This window comes from Crotalus tigris, unplaced genomic scaffold (assembly GCF_016545835.1).
Source record: "Crotalus tigris isolate CLP2741 ecotype Arizona unplaced genomic scaffold, ASM1654583v1 scf7180000024304.1987388, whole genome shotgun sequence".
Classification (NCBI taxonomy): Eukaryota; Metazoa; Chordata; class Lepidosauria; order Squamata; family Viperidae; genus Crotalus; species Crotalus tigris.
In genome coordinates, this window is record NW_024100476.1 from 1,082,124 (window position 1) to 1,101,755 (window position 19,632).

The window sequence follows — 19,632 nt, forward strand, 5'->3', positions numbered from 1 at the left end:
CCTCAACTTTTTACTTGTACAAAATAATATAGACTAGCGCCATTTCAGTAACATCAAATCTATCTAATACTGGTAAAGCCCATAATCAAAATTTCATTTGTTTCTACCTCAAGCACAAAATCTAGAAGTGGTTTTCACGTGGCAATAAAAGTATTCGTATTTTTTTCTTTAATCAGTACAGTCAATTTAGCCATCTCTGCTAGCTCCATCAGTTTTTGTAACCATTCCTCCATTGTAAGAATTGATGTAGTCTTCCATTTCTGAGCGTAGTGTAATCTTGTTGCTGTCAACATAACATCAAAGTTCCATATATATTTTTCCAGATCTTTGTCCATTAGCCCCAAGAGAAAAGTCTCTGGTTTTCTATATTTAGTTTAAGAATTTTCTGTATTAACATATGAATCCTACTCCAATATTTTCTTGCTTTATCACATGTCCAACATAAATGGTAGAACATCCCCTCTTTGCCTTTACATTTCCAACATTCATTTGAAATACCTTTATACATTTTTGATAATTAGTCTGATGTTCAGTACCAATGGTACATTGTCTTGTAACTTTTTTCTTTTAGATTATAATTTAATGTAAATTTTAATCCTTTATTACACATATTTGTGAACTCTCAAGCTTCCTCCTTCCGTTATATATTCAGGATGGACAGTATTTAATATTTATTTGCTATGTATATGTAGGGGTGTGGGTCTATACATATGTTGTACATAATATGTTTTAGGTGTCTGTCATGTATGTGTTTCACTTTGAAAGCGGGCAACTAAATTTCATTTTTCTGTATCGTTCCAATTTTAGTATATGTGCTGCCGAAGCGAGCACAAACTAAATTTCATTTTTGATGTGTGCCGTTATGCCCACAGTAAAAAAATGACAATAAAGGTTATTTCATCTCATCTCATCTCATCTCATCTTATCTTATCTTATTTTCCCATTGTTCAAGCATTATATTGTACCCCAAATTCCTTGCCCATTGAATCATACAATGTTTTACTTGTTCATTTTCCAGATTTAAATTCAATAATATTTTGTAAACTTTAGCATGATATGTTCATCACAGTAGGCTTTCCAATTCATTTTTAACAAAATTAAACCCATAATTCTTTTTATCTAATTTGAATCATTCAATTGCATATATATAAACCAATGGCAGACATGACCTTCTGATTCTAGCTCGTCCTTAGATTTGAGGGTAGGCTCACCCAGGTTGAAAGATTATTTTACCATTGGTCCACCAATTTGGCCTCATCACCATCTCTTTTCTTAAAAAAAGCTTCTTGCAGGGAAACCCAAAGTGGCATCTTCGGAGAGAACCTTGTTTTATATTTAATCCAAACGCTCAAAATAGCACGCCTGGTAAAATGATTATTAAAAATCAACACCATGCCAACCAAACCTTAATTCTTGGCCTTCTAGTTCCAGTAACCTCTTATTCTGAAGGTTCACCCATTCTTTTAGCCAAACCAAACAACTAGCATCGAAATACAGTTTCAAATCAGGTAAACCCAAACCCCCTCTTTCCTTAGCATTTTCTTCTTCTTCTTCTGCGATATCCATTATTGGACGTTGGCGATCATGTTTTTATCAGCAGCCGCATGAAAAAGTGCTGCTGAGTTTTGTCCAAACCAGTCCCTTAGATTTTGAAGCCACAGTGTTCTTCTTCGGCCTGGACCTTGTTTGCCTTCAATCTTTCCCTGGAGGATTTAATGGAGTATGCCGTATTTTTCTGGGTGTCCCATCACATGCCCGAAATATTCTAATTTTCATTTTTTAATTATTTTGATGATTTCCCTTGGCTTTCCCAGGCAGCTTATCACCTCCTCATTTCTGATCTTGTCAACCCAGCTTGTACATAACAGCCATCTGTAAATCCACATTTCAAATGCTTCTAGTCTCTTTAGGTGGCCTTCCATCAGAGACCAACTCTCTACTCCTTAGATCTTGCAATAATTTATATCTAATTCTTGGCGAACTGGGATTACAAATCTAAGGGAAAGCTGAAAATCAAGAAGGCAATGGGAATCCATGCTCCTTACCTCCCACAATTATGCTCTTCACATTTTCCAACACATTTGCTTTCTGATGGGGATATTATGGATCTCAAAGGTGAATTAGGTGTGCTGCTAATGTAATGTTAGGGAGACAATGGCTACAGCAGGTGAAAAAGCAATGATGTAAGGAGGAGAAGGTTATGTCATTCATCTAGTCAAAACCATAACTGCCTGTATTTTTCTATGTTTGGGGATGGAATTTGAATTTTTTAATATGTAATTTTCTTGAATTTAAAAAAAGAAAAAAATTGAGCAAGAAGAAAAATAATTGAAAAAAGGAAGATTTAGGAAAAGAGCAAGATAAAAGTGCAAAACAAAAAAGATAAAGAAAATATAAAAAGAATAACTTCCAACTTTGTTTGGAAATAAAGAATATATCAAATTCAGACTCTAAAGTTCCTAATAGTCTACATTATTTCTATAATCCCTTGTTTCTAATCATCAAATTCAAAAGTCACAATTTCATTTCTTCCAGTTTTTTTTCAAAAAGTGGTTTCTAGGTAGAAATGAAATTGGTCAGTCTTTTCTTTAATCAAAGCTGTCAGTTTCATCATTTCTGTCAATTCCATCGGCTTAACTATCCATTCTTCCATTGTAGATATCTGTAAGTCCTTCTACCTTTGTGCATATAGGAGTCTTGTTACTGTTATATATAAAAACAAAATTCCATAAGATCTTTCTATCCATTAACCCCCAAAGGAAAAATCTCTAGCTTCAACTGTATGTTTATTTTTAAAATCTTCTGACTCAAAATACATATTTGATCCCAATATTTTGTTGCTTTCTTAATGTTGTTTAGGGATGGAATATGAATTATTTTAGTTTTTGTTAGCTGAGCCCTTACAGATTTCTTTCTTTGAAATGGTAGAAACTGCTGCCAGATGCCAACACAGTTTTGTTTCACACCTAAAGGATAGCAAAAAGTCATACTATAGATACTGTAGTAATGGAAACATTAAATAACATAGGTTTTACTTCTGAGTAAATTTACAAAATCACAATTGTCCTGGCAACTGCATACTCAGATAAACAAAAATAACTCTTCAAAATCCCATAGTTAATAATAATGCCATAAATTGCTTAGTCTTTATGTAGATGCTGAAATAGGTACAGAAGGCAAAATGTTAAATCAATTTAGATAAAAGAATACTGCTTTTTCCTACTTACTGAGTTAATATTAACTTGGACATTTCCGCAATAGCAAAAAGACAAACTCAGCAAATTCTAAAGGCCCATTTTAAAAAGCCCTGTAAAATTCTGTAAGAAGAAAATGAAGATTTCAGTTTTCATAATTGATGCCTTCAGCAAACAGCCCTTTGGTGGAAATCCTGCTGCTGTTTGTCTTCTTGAAGAAGTAAGTTTTTAACAAATTCCTTTAGTTTAAAGAAAACTAACTAGCACGTCTTTGCTATTTGTAAGTGACGCCATTTCCTTTAACTAGAATTTACTTAACTATTTATACAAAGGATTAACTGATCCTTTGGATCTATATTGCTTATTTAAGTGACAGGTGGAGGTAGGGATGGGAGGTTCCTCCCCAGGAAAAACTTTTGCCAGTATTTTATGAAGCCACTGTATATCGCCAAAGATTTTGTCTGTATTCTGAGAAGGTTTGCAATTGAAACGGAAACACAGCCTTGCATGATCTATAACCAAGCTTTGCAAAGATAGAACACAGTTCTTTCACAACTGGAATTTTTCGACAAGTTTATGCAGGTTAGTTTCTTTCTTTTGAACCAAAAAGGTTGCCTGAACTTTGTATGGACAGTGGGCTGAGTATATAAAATTGAGAGAACAAATATAAAGTATTGTATTTCAAAGTTGCCACAAGATGGCGATGGTTAAAAACATACTGTACATTATGGTTACCAGGATATTCTTTTTGTTTTGCTGGGCTTTGAAAATAGAAAATTAAGTTGATAAATTGATGAAGATAACACCCGGATGCCCTTGTATCACTTCTAAGGTCCCTGCCTCAACTGTTCAGAATTCTTCAAAGTTCTTTTATTTTAACAGATTTATTTTCATTTGTCAACAAGAATAAAATACAAAACAAAAACAGAAAAACGAACTAACAATGAACTAATAATGAAAAAAAAATTGTGTACAAAAAAAGGGGGGGAGAAAAATGAGAGTTGAGAAGTCTCTAACTTCACAGCCATTTTTTGAAATGGAACAGGAGGGGGACTGTTTTATATTTAAATATTTGTTTAATTAAACTTATTACATTTGGTAAATTCAATCAATTTAGTGCCCAGCAACAACAACAACAAAAAAAAAATCAAAAAGAAGATGGAGCACAGAATACTTTGAGTATAATGAGTGCATTATATTTGGTCACACCAGCCATGGCAGTCCATTTGTTCCTAGCTAACCTTTGGCAGCCATTTTGTGTGTGTGTGTGTGAGAGAGAGATCATGTGTTCTCAACATTTCAGTTTGTGCTCCCCCAAACCTAACGATCTCCTGAAATATAGTCTAAAATTTATTTTGACACAGTATCAAGATCTCTTCTAGCTGTATTCTGAGTCTCACAGTTTGGATGGTGCCCCCCCCCCCAAAAGCATGCACTGCATCTGTCATGGTTCCGACTAATGAAACCAAATAAATCAGAACTCTGAGGCTTGAAGTTTCCTCAAACTTTATTGGACACATAATATCTGCACGGTCAAAAGTGAAACCAATTCTAAAATTCCTCCCAGGGATTCAATGTAACTAAATGTAACAGTTCCCTCCCCTCTACTATGCTAGTGATCACGCTACCCAATGAAAGCAATTGGCAATCTCCATGACACTTCTGTCCACCTTCCAGCTCCTGTGGGAATGACCTTGGTTCCCAAGGGATCACTCCGTGTTTAATTTAACAATACTTTTGTTTTCCCCCCTACCCCAAACTATGTGGCAACTTAGAACGACAAAGATGGCTTGAGCCAGGTTCGTTTCAGAAGTTGACAGCATCTATCGCAGTATTTCTCATCCTTGGCAACTTTAAGGCATGTGGATTTTAACTCCCAGAATTCCTTAGCCAGCATACTGGCTGGGGAATTCTGGGAGTTGAAGTCCATACCCTTAAAGTTGCCAAGTTTGAGAAACAGGTTCTAGACCTGTCTCATTTGCTCCTATTAACTTTAGGGGCTTTTGTAGTCCCACCCTAGGATTTACTTTAGGGCCAACTAAATGTTTGCCAAAGCTAACTATTCTCATAAAGTTGGGCACAGGCTCGATTCTGGGGGTTCCCTCCCACCATGAGTGCCACCTCTTTGATGTCAAACAAATGGTCGTAAGTCAAGGATTACCTGTAGAGCAGTGGTTCTCAACCTTTTTAATGCTGCGACCCCCAACCAGTCGTAAGTTGAGGACTACTCAACTGGTCGTAAGTCGAGGACTACTGAACTGGTGCAGCACCGTTTGCAGAATGGGACTTTTGGCGGGCTCAGCAGGGCAGAGACAGCCTGGACAATTCCTATTGGCTTTTGAAAGCCAATAGAATTAGACTCTATTCAAGAGAGTCTATTCTATTGGCTTTCAAAAGCCAATAGAATAAAAGGGAGTAGCACAGCTAAGGAAAAGGGGAAAAAATGGCGGACTGTGTTGTTTGGCGACCCCCGTGAAATGGTCGTTCGACCCCAAATGGGGTCCCGACCCACAGGTTGAGAACCACTGCTGTAGAGAGACACTATATTTGCATTTGGCTACCAGGGTTTGGCTGCCAAAATGTACACAATTACTAGAGGCCAGGAAAAAAGATTTTTCTGTACTCAGCTGCACACATAAACATAAATACATATATAAATACAGTAGTATTTATTGTCACTATGTAATGATTATAAAGAGCCAAACTTCATTTCAGAAAGCTGCCTGTTTATTTTTTATTGGTTTTCTTCTTGAATGTTCTTTTGTAAAGCAAAGTTAAAACATAAACAATTAATTTTTAAGGCTCCTTATGAACCTTCTTCAGATTTGCCCCCTTTTTGAAGTTGGTCCTTTATTTTATTCCAAGAAGATGTGGTCACCATAGATACAGAGCACATCACTTTGAATCAGTATTTTGGATAGACCATCGTCTCCCAAAGGAACTGGAACATGAGTGATTTTTTTTTCCCATGGGTCTTCTGTACCTCTTTGTTCAATAACAAATTGGGAGATAGAAAGAGTCCTCTCCCTTGGGTGTAAAGAAGAATGTGTTGTTTATAAGGTGCATTTAACACAAAATATTTATAAAAAAAGTGAAACATGATATGCTTGCTACAAAAGACATGGAATGCATTTGTAGATCAGTTTAAATTTGTTGTTTGTTTTAGGAGCTGGAAGAAGGTTTGCATCAAAAAATTGCTGTAGAAATGAACCTCTCAGAAACAGCATTCATCAGAAAACTGCACCCCACAGATGACTTCACCAAAAGTAAATAATCATTTGTGTACTGAAATGTAGCTTTGCTGAAAGTTGAATTATTAGAGGCACTTTTCATAAAGAAGTCGGGTGTTATTGTGATAGATTATGAAATGAAGGTGAATATCTATCCTATAGGTGAATGGCATCCATAGGTGGTTCAAGAAATTGCAGGTGGTGGGTATAATTGTCAAATCAAATCAAATCAAATCAATCAAAGTGATTCTCTAGATGACTAAGTCATAAATCAGCAGCAGTTCTTTCCGTACAGATATTGCATGACTCCTGTTCCTCGGACCAGATAACCACCTGGCCACTGCAGTTTGCACCAGTTGCAAATTCTACATTTTTTTTTCAAGGGTTACTCATTGGAGAGAATGTTGTGGTAGTCAAGGCAGATGGTCTCCATTCGCTATATTGTACAACATGCTCCTTCCAACAGCTAACACCTGCAAATTCAGTAACAACTTCAAAGGTCCCTCTAAAAGTGCAAATATGCTCTTTTTGGGGTGTGTGTGTGAATCCTAATCAAACAATCTTCTATTTTCACCACGTCACCAGAACCTCCACCTTATTTCAATTTAATTTCAGCTTATTCTCCCTCATCTTGCCCATTTTTGAGATATGGCAGTCTTGAAGAATACTGGTTGTTTCCTTGGTGTTGGGTGGTAGATCAAGATCCACTGAACCTTACTGTAAAACTCCAGATGGTCTCCCCAGCAGATTCATATGAATATTAAACTATATAGACCTATACAGATCATAAGATCCAGTGGAAGATTTCAAGCAATGCTATAGATATCAAACAATGACTTATGCAAGTGTTAGCGATCTATTCTAAGCTATTTAAGATATGATAAATAAATTTGATAAATAAATATAAAATTAGTTATTTCATTACTTTTTATGCAGCCCAATTAAATTCTATAAAATTAACCTTTGATATCTTAAATAGCTTGGAATAGATTGCTTGGGGATAATCTTTTCCTGCAGGTACCTTGTGGATTACCAGATAGTCTTTAGAGGCATTTTTTTAAATATATGAAGCTTTTTCAGAATGCCCCCCCCCAAAGAAATGACCTAGGAATCAGTTTTTCATTTTTCTTCATTGTATTTTTCTACTTTTTTTTTTTTTTAAAAAAAGAACATTGAGTTTTCTGAGTTCCTTGTACCATTTTTGCTTCCTTGTTTAATTTTTCTGCTGTTGAAACATCATTTCCAATAAGAGTGATTCTTGAGCATCCTCTTTCAGGTTCGTGTTTTGGATTAAGATGGTTTACACCTACAAATGAAGTCCCTCTGTGTGGTCATGCCACTCTTGCATCTGCTGCTGTGTTATTCCATAAAAGTAAGTGGTTATTTAACCATTCATAGTTTGGCACAATACATATTTTTTAACCATCCTGATGGTTATGCATTTCTGATTTTAAAAACAGAAAACATGAACCCCACCCTTACTTTCATAACTCTTAGTGGAGAATTAAAGGCCAGGCAAGCAGGAGATGAGATTATCTTGGATCTGCCACTTTACTTCACTTATCCACAGGTTGGCTTTACTTGGTATCTTTTGAACATTTCCTTTTAAAAGTGAAAGGCACACATGATTTTAATATTGCTTTCATATTTCTAGGATTTCCAGGAAGTAGAAGAGTTGGTAAAGGTAATTTGCACAGTTTTTTCCCCCATTGTATTTATCACCATAAAGGCTACCTTAGGCTTGCTCACTGTCACATTTCTTCCTATATTTATTTATTTATTTATGAGACTTATATACCGCTTTAAGTGCAAGCACTCTCTAAGCGGTGTACACCAGTAAGCAATGTATATATGTTGCCCCCAACAATCTGGGTCCTCATTTTACCTACCCCGGAAGGATGGAAGGCTGAGTCAACCTTGAGCTGGTGAGATTTGAACCGCTGACCTGCTGAACACAGTCAGCTAAAGTGGCCTGCAGTACTGCACGCTAACTGCTGCGCCACCTTGGCTCATTATATATGTGAGATTTAATCCCCAAACTAAATGAAAACAATGTCTAAATATGGTACAAACAAAATGGGAAGTTAAATATTAAAAGCCTAATCTAAAACCCACTAATTCAGGGTCAAAACCTGTAAGATGGTGGGTGAGACATTGCATCTAAATCCCACCCCTTTTGTATTGCATGCGGATGATGCTGTTAATGAAAATATTATGGCTGTGGTTGATCTCCCTTTTTAATCCATTTCTAGAATTTTCCCTATATACATATTCCATTTTTCTTTGCATTGGGTACCTTGCCAGAAAGTGCACTCACTTTTAACAAAACAGTAATAAAAATTCTACATGGAAAGTTTCTCCTTAGCAACAGAAGTCAGCCAACGGTGTCCGCAGGATATGTCCAAAAGGCAATTATAGCTCTGCACATCTCTCTCTCCCTCCCTCCCCCCCCTCTCTCTCACACACACACAAAAGACAAAGCTTTGATCAAACTATCTCAATCCCATCTTGCCTTTTGAAACATGCTCTACAAACACCCCTAAATCCAGTTCTAAAGAAGGACTAGGGGTGACATGTTATGTGTGTTCCAATGTCTCAGGGGTTGCCACAAAGAAGAGGGAGGGGCAACCTATTCTCCAAAGCACCTGAAGCAGGACAAGAAGCCACAGATGGAAACTAATCAAGGAGAGAAGCAACCTAGAACTAAGGAGAAATTTCCTGACAGTGAGAACAATAAACCAGTGGAACGAGTTGCCTTCAGAACCTGTGGGTGCTCCAACAGTGGAGGTTTTTAAGAAGAGATTGGACAACAGTTTGTTTTAAATGGTATAGAGCAGGGGTATGCAACCTTGGCTCTTTTATGACTCGTGGACTTCAACTCCCAGAATTCCTGAGCCAGCATGGCTCAGCATGGAAACCTCTCCCTTTCCCCTCAGCATGGCTGGCTCAGGAATTCTGGGAGTTGAAGTCCATGAGTCATAAAAGAGCCAAGGTTGCCTACCCCTGGTATAGGGTTTCCCTACCTGAGAAGGGGGTTGGACTAGAAGATCTCCAAAATCCCTTCCAACTCTGTTATTCTGTTATTACTGGCATTAAAAAGTTTCCTGATGTGTTTGGGGATCCTCTGGTTGGTGCCTGTTAGAGATTTAGCAAAGAGTGCTTAAATCATGGACTGAAGTTAAGGCTAATACAGACTTCAGGGAACAGGGATAAAACTGGTGTTGGAGGTCATCTAGTTCAACCCCCTGCTCAGGCAGGAAACCCTATACCATTTCAGACAAATGGCTCTCCAGTTTCTTCTTAAAAACTTCCAGGGTTGGAGCATTCACAGCTTCTGGAGGCAGGTTGTGCCACTGATTAATTGTTCTAACTGTCAGGAAATTTCTCCTTAGTTCTAGATTGCTTCTCTCCTTGATTAATTCCCATCTGTTGCTTCTTGTCCTGCTTTCAGGTGCTTTGGAGGATAGCTTGACTCCCTCTTCTTTGTGGCAGCCCCTGAGATATTGGAACACTGCTATGATGTCCCCCCTCGTCCTTCTCTTCATTAGACTAAAATGACTAATGAAGAAACGTTTGCTATGTGGACATGAGAAAAATATGGTAGCTCTCTTTGGCTTATTCTGTCCCATTTTATCATTAGGCAGCAGTGGGGGATATGAACATTCAAGAGGTCCGTTATTCTCCTGATACAAAAAAGCTACTTATCTGTCTCAGTGAGGTGTATGAAAGGTATATGAATTTCAATTGCACATTTCTTTAAATGATTGCATGTAAATTTAAAAGAGAATAGACCTGAGGTATGTAAAAGCATTTGGGTTCACAGCTGTTTAACTTTAAATGGGAGGAGTGTCAGAGTAATGATTTAGAAGCTAACCAGCTGATGTAATGTACGATGTAATGATGGGAATGACTCAGCAGGGTCTATGTCTCTTTAAAAGCCAGCTGGGTCTGTGTCTCTTTAAGAGCCTTTGTACAAAAGGATGGTTCTGCTGCTGTGTTCTCTCTCTTCTGTATTCGTGCTATAACTATTGTGTGTTGGAGACTGCTGTATTAACATGTGTATGTATATTGTTCCTGGTGTATGATATTGTAGATCAGGGGTCTACACGCTGGCTGAGGAATTCTGGGAGTTGAAGTCCACAAGTCATAAAAGGGCCAAGTTTGAAGACCCCTGTTGTAGACAGTGTAAGATAAACCACCATTTAGTATAGACTACTGTTTACTGTGTTTACTCCTGGGTTATCTCAGCGCAATAAGACTGTGCTTGCTCTGACAAGTCTCGTCTCCCTTCCTTTGTTGATTTCCTTCATTTCTTTGATCCTCACAAGCTATGGGAAGGAAACATTACCTCTCTCTGTTAATTTTGCTTTGCTTATCCAGCTTGATGCCCTCCAGATGTTTGGACTATACCTGGCACTCCTTAGTTGGTTAGGAATTCTACTTTCTGGGGATTCCTAGTTCATTAGGGCAGGGGTGTCCAATATTGACAACTTGAAGACTTGTGGACTTCAGCTCCTGGCTGGCTGGGGACTTCTGGGAGTTGAAGTCCACAAGCCTTCAAGTTGCTAATATTGGACTCTCCTGATTTAATGGATACCACACAGAGGAATCTCATTTTGGACAATCTTCTTATTACTGGCCTTTTTTCTTCTTCTACTAAGCTTAATACTTTGCTTTCAAATCTGTATTTTGCATGGAAAATGTGCCAGCAGTCAGAGCTAAAGCTTACAATTGCCATTGGTATTATAGTAATAAAAATGTAATATCATTCAATTCTTTGTTGTTGTCACTGGTATTTTTAGTTTTTCATTTTCAAATGTTTTCGAATGTTTGTCACCAAGGTATGATTTGGAGAAATTAAAAGTGGATGCCCAACGTCTTTTGTTGGCCGACAAGACTGGAAAAGTCAAAGGTGTAATAATCACAGTTAAAGGAGATTCTCATAAAAATCATGAAAGCTATGATTTTTACTCTCGTTATTTTGCACCATGGAATGGTGTTTCTGAAGATCCTGTCACAGGTAAGTTTGTGTACGGAGGGCTTTCCCTATTTTTATTAGATATAGGTGAATAATTCTTGTTTAAAAATAGTAAAACAAGAGAACAGCAAAGCCCCAAAATAATATTTCATCTGTAAGAGGAACAGAACATGTGTGGAAACATAACGTTTCCTAAGCAACCGCTATTAAAGTAGATTTTTATCTATAAAAGTCAGTGCACAATAAATTTGTTTGTCTAACTGGAATATTGTATCCAGTTTTGGCCATCAGGATACAAAAAAGATGTTGAGACTGTAGAAGGGGTGCAGATAAGAGCAACAAAGGTAATTAGGGAACTGGAGAATAAAACATACAATGAATGGGTTGCAGGAATTGGGTAAGTCTAGTCCAGGGGTAGGCAACCTTGGCTCTTTTATGACTCGTGGACTTCAACTTCCAAAATTCCTGAGCCAGCATGGCTCAGCTTGGAAACCTCTCCCTTTCCCCTCAGCATGGCTGGTTCAAGAATTCTGGGAATTGAAATCCACAAGTCATAAAATGGCCAAGGTTACCTACCCCTGGTTTAGTCTAAAGAGAAGGACTAAGGGTGACATGATAACAATCTTCCAATATTTATGGGGCTGTCAAAAAGAAGAGGGGGTTAACCCATCCCCCAAGGGCAAGAAGTAATTGATGGAAACTTACAAGGAAAAAAATCCAACTAGAACTAAGGAGAAATTTCCTGACAGTGAGAAAAATTAACCAGTGGAACTTCTTGCCTCCAGAAGTTGTGGGTGCTCCATCAGTGGAGATTTTAAAGAAGAGACTAGAAACCATTTGCCTGGAATGGCACAGGGCAGTGTTTCCAACCTTGACAATTTTAAGGCATGTGGACTTCAACTCCCAAAATTCCACAGCCAGCAATGTCAAGGTTGTCAAGGTTGAGAAACACTGGATAGGGTCTCCTAGAAGACTTCCAAGGTCCCTTCTAATTCCATTATACTGTTATTGTTACTATCTTTAGTGTGCCTTAGGACTGTTTGATGACAAATTTTTGATGTAACATAATGTATGTTTTTTTCTTTACTATGTACATGGTACGGTTGTGCAGCATTTTGGAAATAATTCAGAAAAGGCGTTTTGGAGTGCACAGAATGTAACTCCTGCCTGCAACTCTTTAAAGCCACCATGTGTTTTCCAGAAATGGTATCCCGTGCAACAGTCACATGATCCTGGAGAAAGACATGGCAGTTTTAATGAATTGCAGAGAAGGCTGCAGGCATGTCCCTGGATGTTCCAAAGCACAATTGTGGAACTGAATCTGAAGCATTGCCCAGCTCTAGTACTTAGTACTTAGTTATGAATAAGTGGGTGTCTGGGAAGTCTAATCAGTTCTTAAAATGAGTAACAGAAAATGGGCAATAGTACTATTATGTATTGTAGTCTTTAACAGCCCTTCGGTTCAGATGCCTTCTGAAGGTGTTAGATTAAAAGTCTGACTGGTCAGGGATGACACAATTATAACCCAACACACATTCAGGAAAGTGCCCTTGAAGCAGATTTGATCCACTGAAAATGGTGGGATTACAACACAGAATGAGAGGCTAAAAATTCAGAAATATTTATTTATTATTTATTTATGAGACTTATATACCGCTTTAAGTGCAAGCACTCTCTAAGCGGTATACACCAGTAAGCAACGTATATATATATTTACATTGCCCCCAACAATCTGGGTCCTCATTTTACCTACCCCGGAAGGATGAAAGGCTGAGTCAACCTTGAGCCGGTGAGATTTGAACCGCTGACCTGCTGGACACAGTCAGCTAAAATGGCCTGCAGTACTACACTCTAACTGCTGCACCACCTCGGCTCTTTTAATATAGCAAACAACTGAGAGAACATTTCCAGTATATATGTTTTTTACTTGTTAGCTGATAGGAAATTTATTACAGAAATCTCAGCAATTTATACTGTTGCAATAATTACTACTGAAGTTTGTAAAGTGCTTTGAACACTGATCTGCTATAACATTGTCATTGTTATCACAACTATTATGTCTTATTTTTCTTTAAGGATCTGCTCATGCTGTATTAAGCAGCTACTGGTCACAACAGCTGGGAAAAAACAAACTATACGGTAGGAATTCCTGTGATTTTACAGCGTTCCCCTTTTAGGTCTCTGAGTATAATCTGCCTAAATTTTATTTGCAATATCCTTCTGAACTCTTGAACTGAAACAAGGACACTGGTTGTTTTCTGGGTAGCTCTGATACTGTACAAATGGTACAGATTCAGCCATCCTTCCTTGCCAGATTTAATCAAGATGAAAAACAAACCAACCAGGCATAATCGTTTCTTCTAGTTTGCTCACACAATGAAATTACTGTAGCTTTAATTCTAAAATTAAGGATTACGGCAAATCAAGGGCATTTAAATCAGTGGCCATCTTCAGGTAGTCTTCAGCTTAAACATTTGCTTAGTGACCGTTCAAAGTTACAACGGCACTGAAAAAAAAAGACTTACAACCATTGTTTTGCACGTATGACCACTGCAGCATCCCCATGGTCACATGATCAAAATTTGGATGCTTGGCAACTGATTCATATTTATGACGGTTGCAGTGTCCTGTGGTCAGGCAATCAGTTTCCGAGACCTTCTGACAAGCCAAGTCAATGGGAAAGCCAGATTCACTTTACAATTGTGTTATGACTGCAGTGATTCACTTAAAAACTGTGGCAAGAAAGGTCGTAAAATGGGGCAAAACTCATTTAACAACTATCTCGCTTCGCAACAGAAATTTTGGGCTCAGTTGGGGGTCATACGTTGAGGACTTCTTGTATTTTTGGAGAAATGTCGATGAAATTGTTTATATTTCATCTATTCCAGCCTGGCCTGTGTTTGTATTGTAGGCAGTTGCGTTCAATTCTCCTATCTATCTGCTCTTCAGCAGTGATCAGCACGTTAATTTGGATAGAGAGAGAAACGTATTTCCTGTTTACCTGATTAATTCTGTCATTGTTTAGCATTTCAGTGCTCCAGTCGTGGGGGAGAGTTGAAGCTTCTGCTACGCCAAGATGGAAGATTAGACATTGGTGGACAAGCTTCCTTTGTGTTAGAGGGTTTTTTGGCTCTTTGAAAAATAATTAAAAGCGCTCAATAATTATACGCTTCCGTTTTGAACTCACTGCTGATATGGATTTGTTTTTTACATAGAAAATTATTGTTGGATATTCAAATCAGTCTTGATCTTGGCAACTACATGGACAAGGTTTCTTCGCAACATTTTCAGAAGTAGGTTGCCATTGGTTTCTTAGGGCCAAGAGAAAGTGGCTGATCCAAAGTCACTCATTGTTCTGGTTTTGTCCAGGTCTTCTCTATCATTTTTGTCCAAGATTATTAAATGTAACCTGGGCAGTGTATGGATTGGATTGTCTGTGACCTGCTGATGGCTCAAGCAAACTGTCAGTCATTGCTACTGGTGCAACTTTTTGTGTTCATTAGGATTTGAGAATACTGTATTTCAACCTTATATTGCTGATAATGTTGAATTGCACTTTTTTGGTTATACAGAAGTCTTTGTCCTTACTTCTTCCCTTGGTTTAGAATAGAATAGAGCTGGAAGGGACCTTGGAGGTCTTCTAGTCCAGCCCCCTGCTCAAGCAGGACAACTTACACCATCTCAGACAGGTAAATGGCCAGTCTGTTCTTAAAAATCTCCAGTGATGGAGCGCCCACGATTTCTGGGGATAAGCCAGTGATGGGATTCAGCCACTTCGGCAACAATTTTTTTGTTGCCCAGGCCCAGAATGGACTTCTGGAAGCAGCATCCACACAGAGAACTGATTGTTTACATATTTGAATCCCACCATTGGGGTAAGCTGTTCCACTGGTTGATTGTCCTCACTGTCAGGAAGTTTCTCCTTAGTTCCAGGTTGCTTCTCTCTTTGATCAGTTTCCAACCATTGTTTCTCGTCCTTCCCTCTGGTGTTTTGGTGAACAGCCTGGCCCCCTCTGCCTTTTGACAGCCCCTCAGATACTGGAACACCGCTATCATGTCTCCCCTATTTCTTCTTTTCTTTAGACTAGCCAAACTCAAGTCCTGCAGCTGTTCTTTGTATGTTTTAGTCTCATGGCCCCTGATCATCTTAGTTGCTCTTCTCTGAATTTTGTGAGTATTCCCCGGGGTTTGTGTTGTAGTTCCACTTTGTTCATTTTGTCTTTGAATTCTCTGCTTTCTTTCTTTCAGTTCAATTATCATATTTGTGTCAATGACATCCACGTGTGCTTCTCTGCTCCGCTTCTGAGAAAAATCCACCCATTCTCTTTGTCCCAATGTGAGAAGGCTCACTGTTTTTAGATGACAAGACTACATGAAACATCTGTTTGCCTTAGCTTAGCCCATGCACTTTAGAACAGTGTTTCTCAACCTTGACCATTTTAAGGCATGTGGACTTCAACTCCCAGTATTTCACAGCCAGCATTGCTGGCTGTGGAATTCTGGGAGTTGAAGTCCACATGGCTTAAAATGGTCAAGGTTGAGAAACACTGCTTTAGAAGGACTTTAGGCCTTCTGGAAGTGGCGTTTTCCCTTTTATCCCATCTCCTGCTATGCTGTGCAGGCATGTTGATCCCTGTGGGAAGTTGTCTTGAATGCAAGAAATAGGAACAACTCCAGCACTTTGCTACCACCTTGTGGTAGATATTTGAACTGTTGGCTGATTGACCAATAGTAGAAGACTTTTATTGTATGACAAAGAGAGAAAGAATAGCAATAGGAATAGCACTTAGACTCATATACCACTTCACAGTGCTTTACAGCCCTCTCTGAACGGTTTACAGTCAGCCTATTGCCCCCAACAATCTGGGTCCTCGTTTTACCGACCTCAGAAGGGTAGAAGGCTGAGCCAACCTTGAGCAGATGAGAATTGAACTGCCAAACAGCTGGCAGTCGTCAGTCAGCAGAATTAGCCTGCAATACTGCATTCTAACCACTGCGCCACTACGTCTTTTAGAAGAAAAAAAATGCTGCCCATATAGCAAGGGTCTTCAAACTTGGCCACTTTAAGACTTGTGGACTTCAACTCCCAGAATTCCCCAGCCAGCCATGCTGGCTGGGGAATTCTGGGAGTTGAAGTCCACAAGTCTTAAAGTGGCCAAGTTTGAGGACCCCTGCCATACGATAATTAGATTAGTGCCCCCCCTGCTCCCGGTGGCTGGCTGGGGAATTCTGGGAGTTGAAGTCCACATATCTTAAAGACGCTAAGAAACATTGCACATGATAAAACTGCTGCAACTGCTATATGCAGAAATGAAATTCTATCCATTTCATCCTTACTCTGGATAGAACCACTGTCTTTGCTTGAAGCAGGCTGTTCTCTCTTAGTGAGCTTGTTTATAATTTCCTTCCTCCCTCCCTTTTTAAAACATTTCTTTTTTCCTGATGATGGTGGTGATGAGGGGATTGAAGCTACTCCAATTTAAGGGGAGGTAATGGTCTTTACAGTTTCATTTTTTTTTGCACTAAAACATAGTCATGTTTCATATATTATTTACAGTCCCTTCTCCAGCACGTTTGCTATATGCTGGAGCCGGGGTTTCAAGCTTGGCCCTTTTATGACTTATGGACTTCAACTCCCAGAATTCCTCAGCCTGTGTGCCTGGCTGAGGAATTCTGGGAGTTGAAGTCTACAAGTCATAAAAGGGCCAAGTTTGAAGACTCCTGCACTGGAGCCTTCAAGGAATATTTATTTAACCAATTTATATAAATCACACATGGTGGGAGAAAGACCAGCCTGCAGAACGAATCACCTACTGTTCATGTGTCAGTAGTGTCATAACTGCAGAGTGATGGCTGTCCTGATGAGAACAGGAGAGGGGGGGCTCTCTGAATAATATTTCCAGCAATTAAAGTGTCTTTGATTAATATATATAATTCTTAGAAGTAACAAAGAAAAATTTCCATGAGGAATGTGGAGTGTGATAAGAACTTGTTTAAACCACCTAAAGTTAAGGACTGTACATAAAATTGAACTTTACTAGCTTGCAAACCTTTCTCACTATAATCATAATGTAAAAGCCACATCTGTGAAATATGAGGATGAGCATTAACAAGAACATACTAAGAATGTTATGGGATGCTATGAAATGTTACATGGTACATATAAAGTTACACAACCGTGATGCTTGACTGAAGCTCCACCTGTTTTTTTTATATGCAAGAGGTGGAGCTTCGGTTTATTTATTTATTTATTTATTTTTAAAATTTATAAGCCGCCCCACTCCCGGAGGACTCTGGGCGGCTAACAATAAAAACATATAAAACATAACAAAACAAACAGTACAAGAACAGTCATCCAGGGGTTAGATTTTATAAACCCCAAGCCTGCCGGAAAAGTCAGGTCTTAAGCAGCTTACGGAAAACCAACAGGGTGGGAGCGGTCCTAATCTCCAGGGGGAGCTGGTTCCAAGAGGTGGGCGCCATCACAGAGAAAGCCCTCCACGGCCCCGCCAAATGACACTGCTTGGCCGACGGGACCTGAAGGAGGCCCAGCCTGTGGGATCTAACCGGACGAAGGGAACTATGAGGTAGTTGAACCATGGTAGCTGCTATCTTGACTTTTTTGACCAGACCCTGCAAATATTCTTGTCTCAGCTGTGTCCTTATTGTTCAAACGTTGATGGTAGTGAAGACAAGGAGTGGATCTGCTTTGGTGGAATTGGAGAGGGAAAACCAAATCCCTGAGAGTTTGTGGTTAGTAAAATTAATCACTGTTGGAGGCTGTGTGTTTCTGCCTATAATTTACCTACGTGAAAAATGTGTAGCATTCCTGGAGTGCATTAAGAAGGCAATTATTGTGTTCATTTGTCCAAACCTAACAAATAGATGGTAGCGTTTTGTTTCCTCCGGGAATAAATAATCACCCAGGTCTAATAAGTATTTTCCCATCACAATTTTCGTCATGAAACCACCTACTTGCCGCTGAATGCAGCTTTCTCCCACCTTCCTAGTGCAATTTTTATTTCGACATAATTTATTTCTTCATTGTCTCAAATTCTGTTCCAGGCAGCAGAGATCTGGAGTGGGTGGAGGGGGTTGGAGATGCCCAACACAGGTGGGAATCTGAGCTCTAAGCGTGTTTGTAATCAACAGATTAGCTAATCAGCCATGATTTATTAATGATGCATTAGGTATTCCTGATTTTGCATTTCTGCAGGCTAAACGGAGCCTTAAAGAGGCTTTTTTATTAATCATTGTGGTGCTAATTGCAGACACTTGCAGAAGGACTGCTAATTAAACATGCAAGCTATGCAGAATGAATTCTTAGCTGCTGAGAATGGCAAGAATGGAAAGTCTTGTTTTCTGAGCTGTGAAACTTTATTCTTCAGAAAATATTACAATATTGACCCAACAAGCTAAAATTTACCCCACAATTGTTTTTGTTGGGTATCATTACTGATTGTGATGCTAAGGAGGTTATACTGATGTTAAATTTAATCACAGCGGCAAGGTTGTTAGTAGGGCAATACTGGAAGAAGGAATCTTTGCCTACCTTTCAAGAATGGTTTTTTAAGGTTTCTTATTTGGCGGAAATGGCAAAGATTTCGGCTTTTTAAAAGGATCAATTGCAAGAGAAGTTTTTTGCGGTATGGGAAAAATGGATAGATTTTATGCAACATAAGTTGGATATAAAAAATATTACTTGGTTTTTTAATAACTTATATATAAATCTTAATATTTTATAGATTGTATTTTTTTTCTTCTTCTCTTTCCTTATATTTCTTATTTTTATTTTAGCTTATTTTACTTCTTTTTATATATATATATATATATATATATATATATATATATATATATATATACATCTTTTCTTCTTTCTTTTCTTTTTTATTCTTTTTCTTTTTAAGCATTTTTCTTTTTTAATATTTATGCTTTTTTACATATATATTATTGTTAATTATCTTATAAATTTATGTAATGTATTTAGATATATTTATGGTTTATACTTTTTAAATCTTTTTTAAAGATTTTTAGAAATTTTAATTAAGCCTATATTCAGCTCTGGGAAGGTTGGGGGATGGAGTGGGAGGGTTAGGGTGGTTGGGTAGGGTTGTTTTTTGTTTTTTGTCTTTTCTTTTCCCTATTTGTAAAAATTTTAAAAATTTTCAATAAAAAAAAAATATTGACCCAACAAGCCAAGCATGTTATTTGCCAAGAGTTCTTTCAATGC

General features: G+C 38.2%; 1 protein-coding gene across 2 annotated transcripts; it reads left to right on the top strand.

Moving 5' to 3' along the window:
* Window positions 1–3,238: 3,238 nt before the first annotated feature.
* PBLD (phenazine biosynthesis like protein domain containing) lies at window positions 3,239–14,569 on the top strand. Of its 2 annotated transcripts, none has more exons than XM_039324680.1 (9): window positions 3,239–3,414; window positions 6,361–6,460; window positions 7,701–7,796; window positions 7,885–7,994; window positions 8,079–8,108; window positions 10,065–10,153; window positions 11,266–11,444; window positions 13,479–13,541; window positions 14,428–14,569. In XM_039324680.1, exons 1-9 carry the CDS (start codon window positions 3,331–3,333, stop codon window positions 14,538–14,540), a joined length of 864 nt encoding a protein of 287 aa, XP_039180614.1. In that variant the 5' UTR covers window positions 3,239–3,330; the 3' UTR covers window positions 14,541–14,569. The 2 variants fall into 2 exon arrangements, with proteins under 2 accessions (XP_039180614.1, XP_039180615.1); XM_039324681.1 differs by lacking the exon at window positions 3,239–3,414 and adding an exon at window positions 3,558–3,776.
* The last annotated feature ends 5,063 nt before the right edge of the window (window positions 14,570–19,632 follow it).

Bases quoted from the DNA above. Each gene is read 5' to 3' on its own strand.
- PBLD (XM_039324680.1), top strand. From the start codon at position 3,331: ATGAAGATTTCAGTTTTCATAATTGATGCCTTCAGCAAACAGCCCTTT. The intron at 3,415-6,360 runs GTAAGTTTTTAA...TGTTTGTTTTAG, and splicing joins CTGTTTGTCTTCTTGAAGAA to GAGCTGGAAGAAGGTTTGCA. The intron at 8,109-10,064 runs GTAATTTGCACA...TTTTATCATTAG, and splicing joins AAGTAGAAGAGTTGGTAAAG to GCAGCAGTGGGGGATATGAA.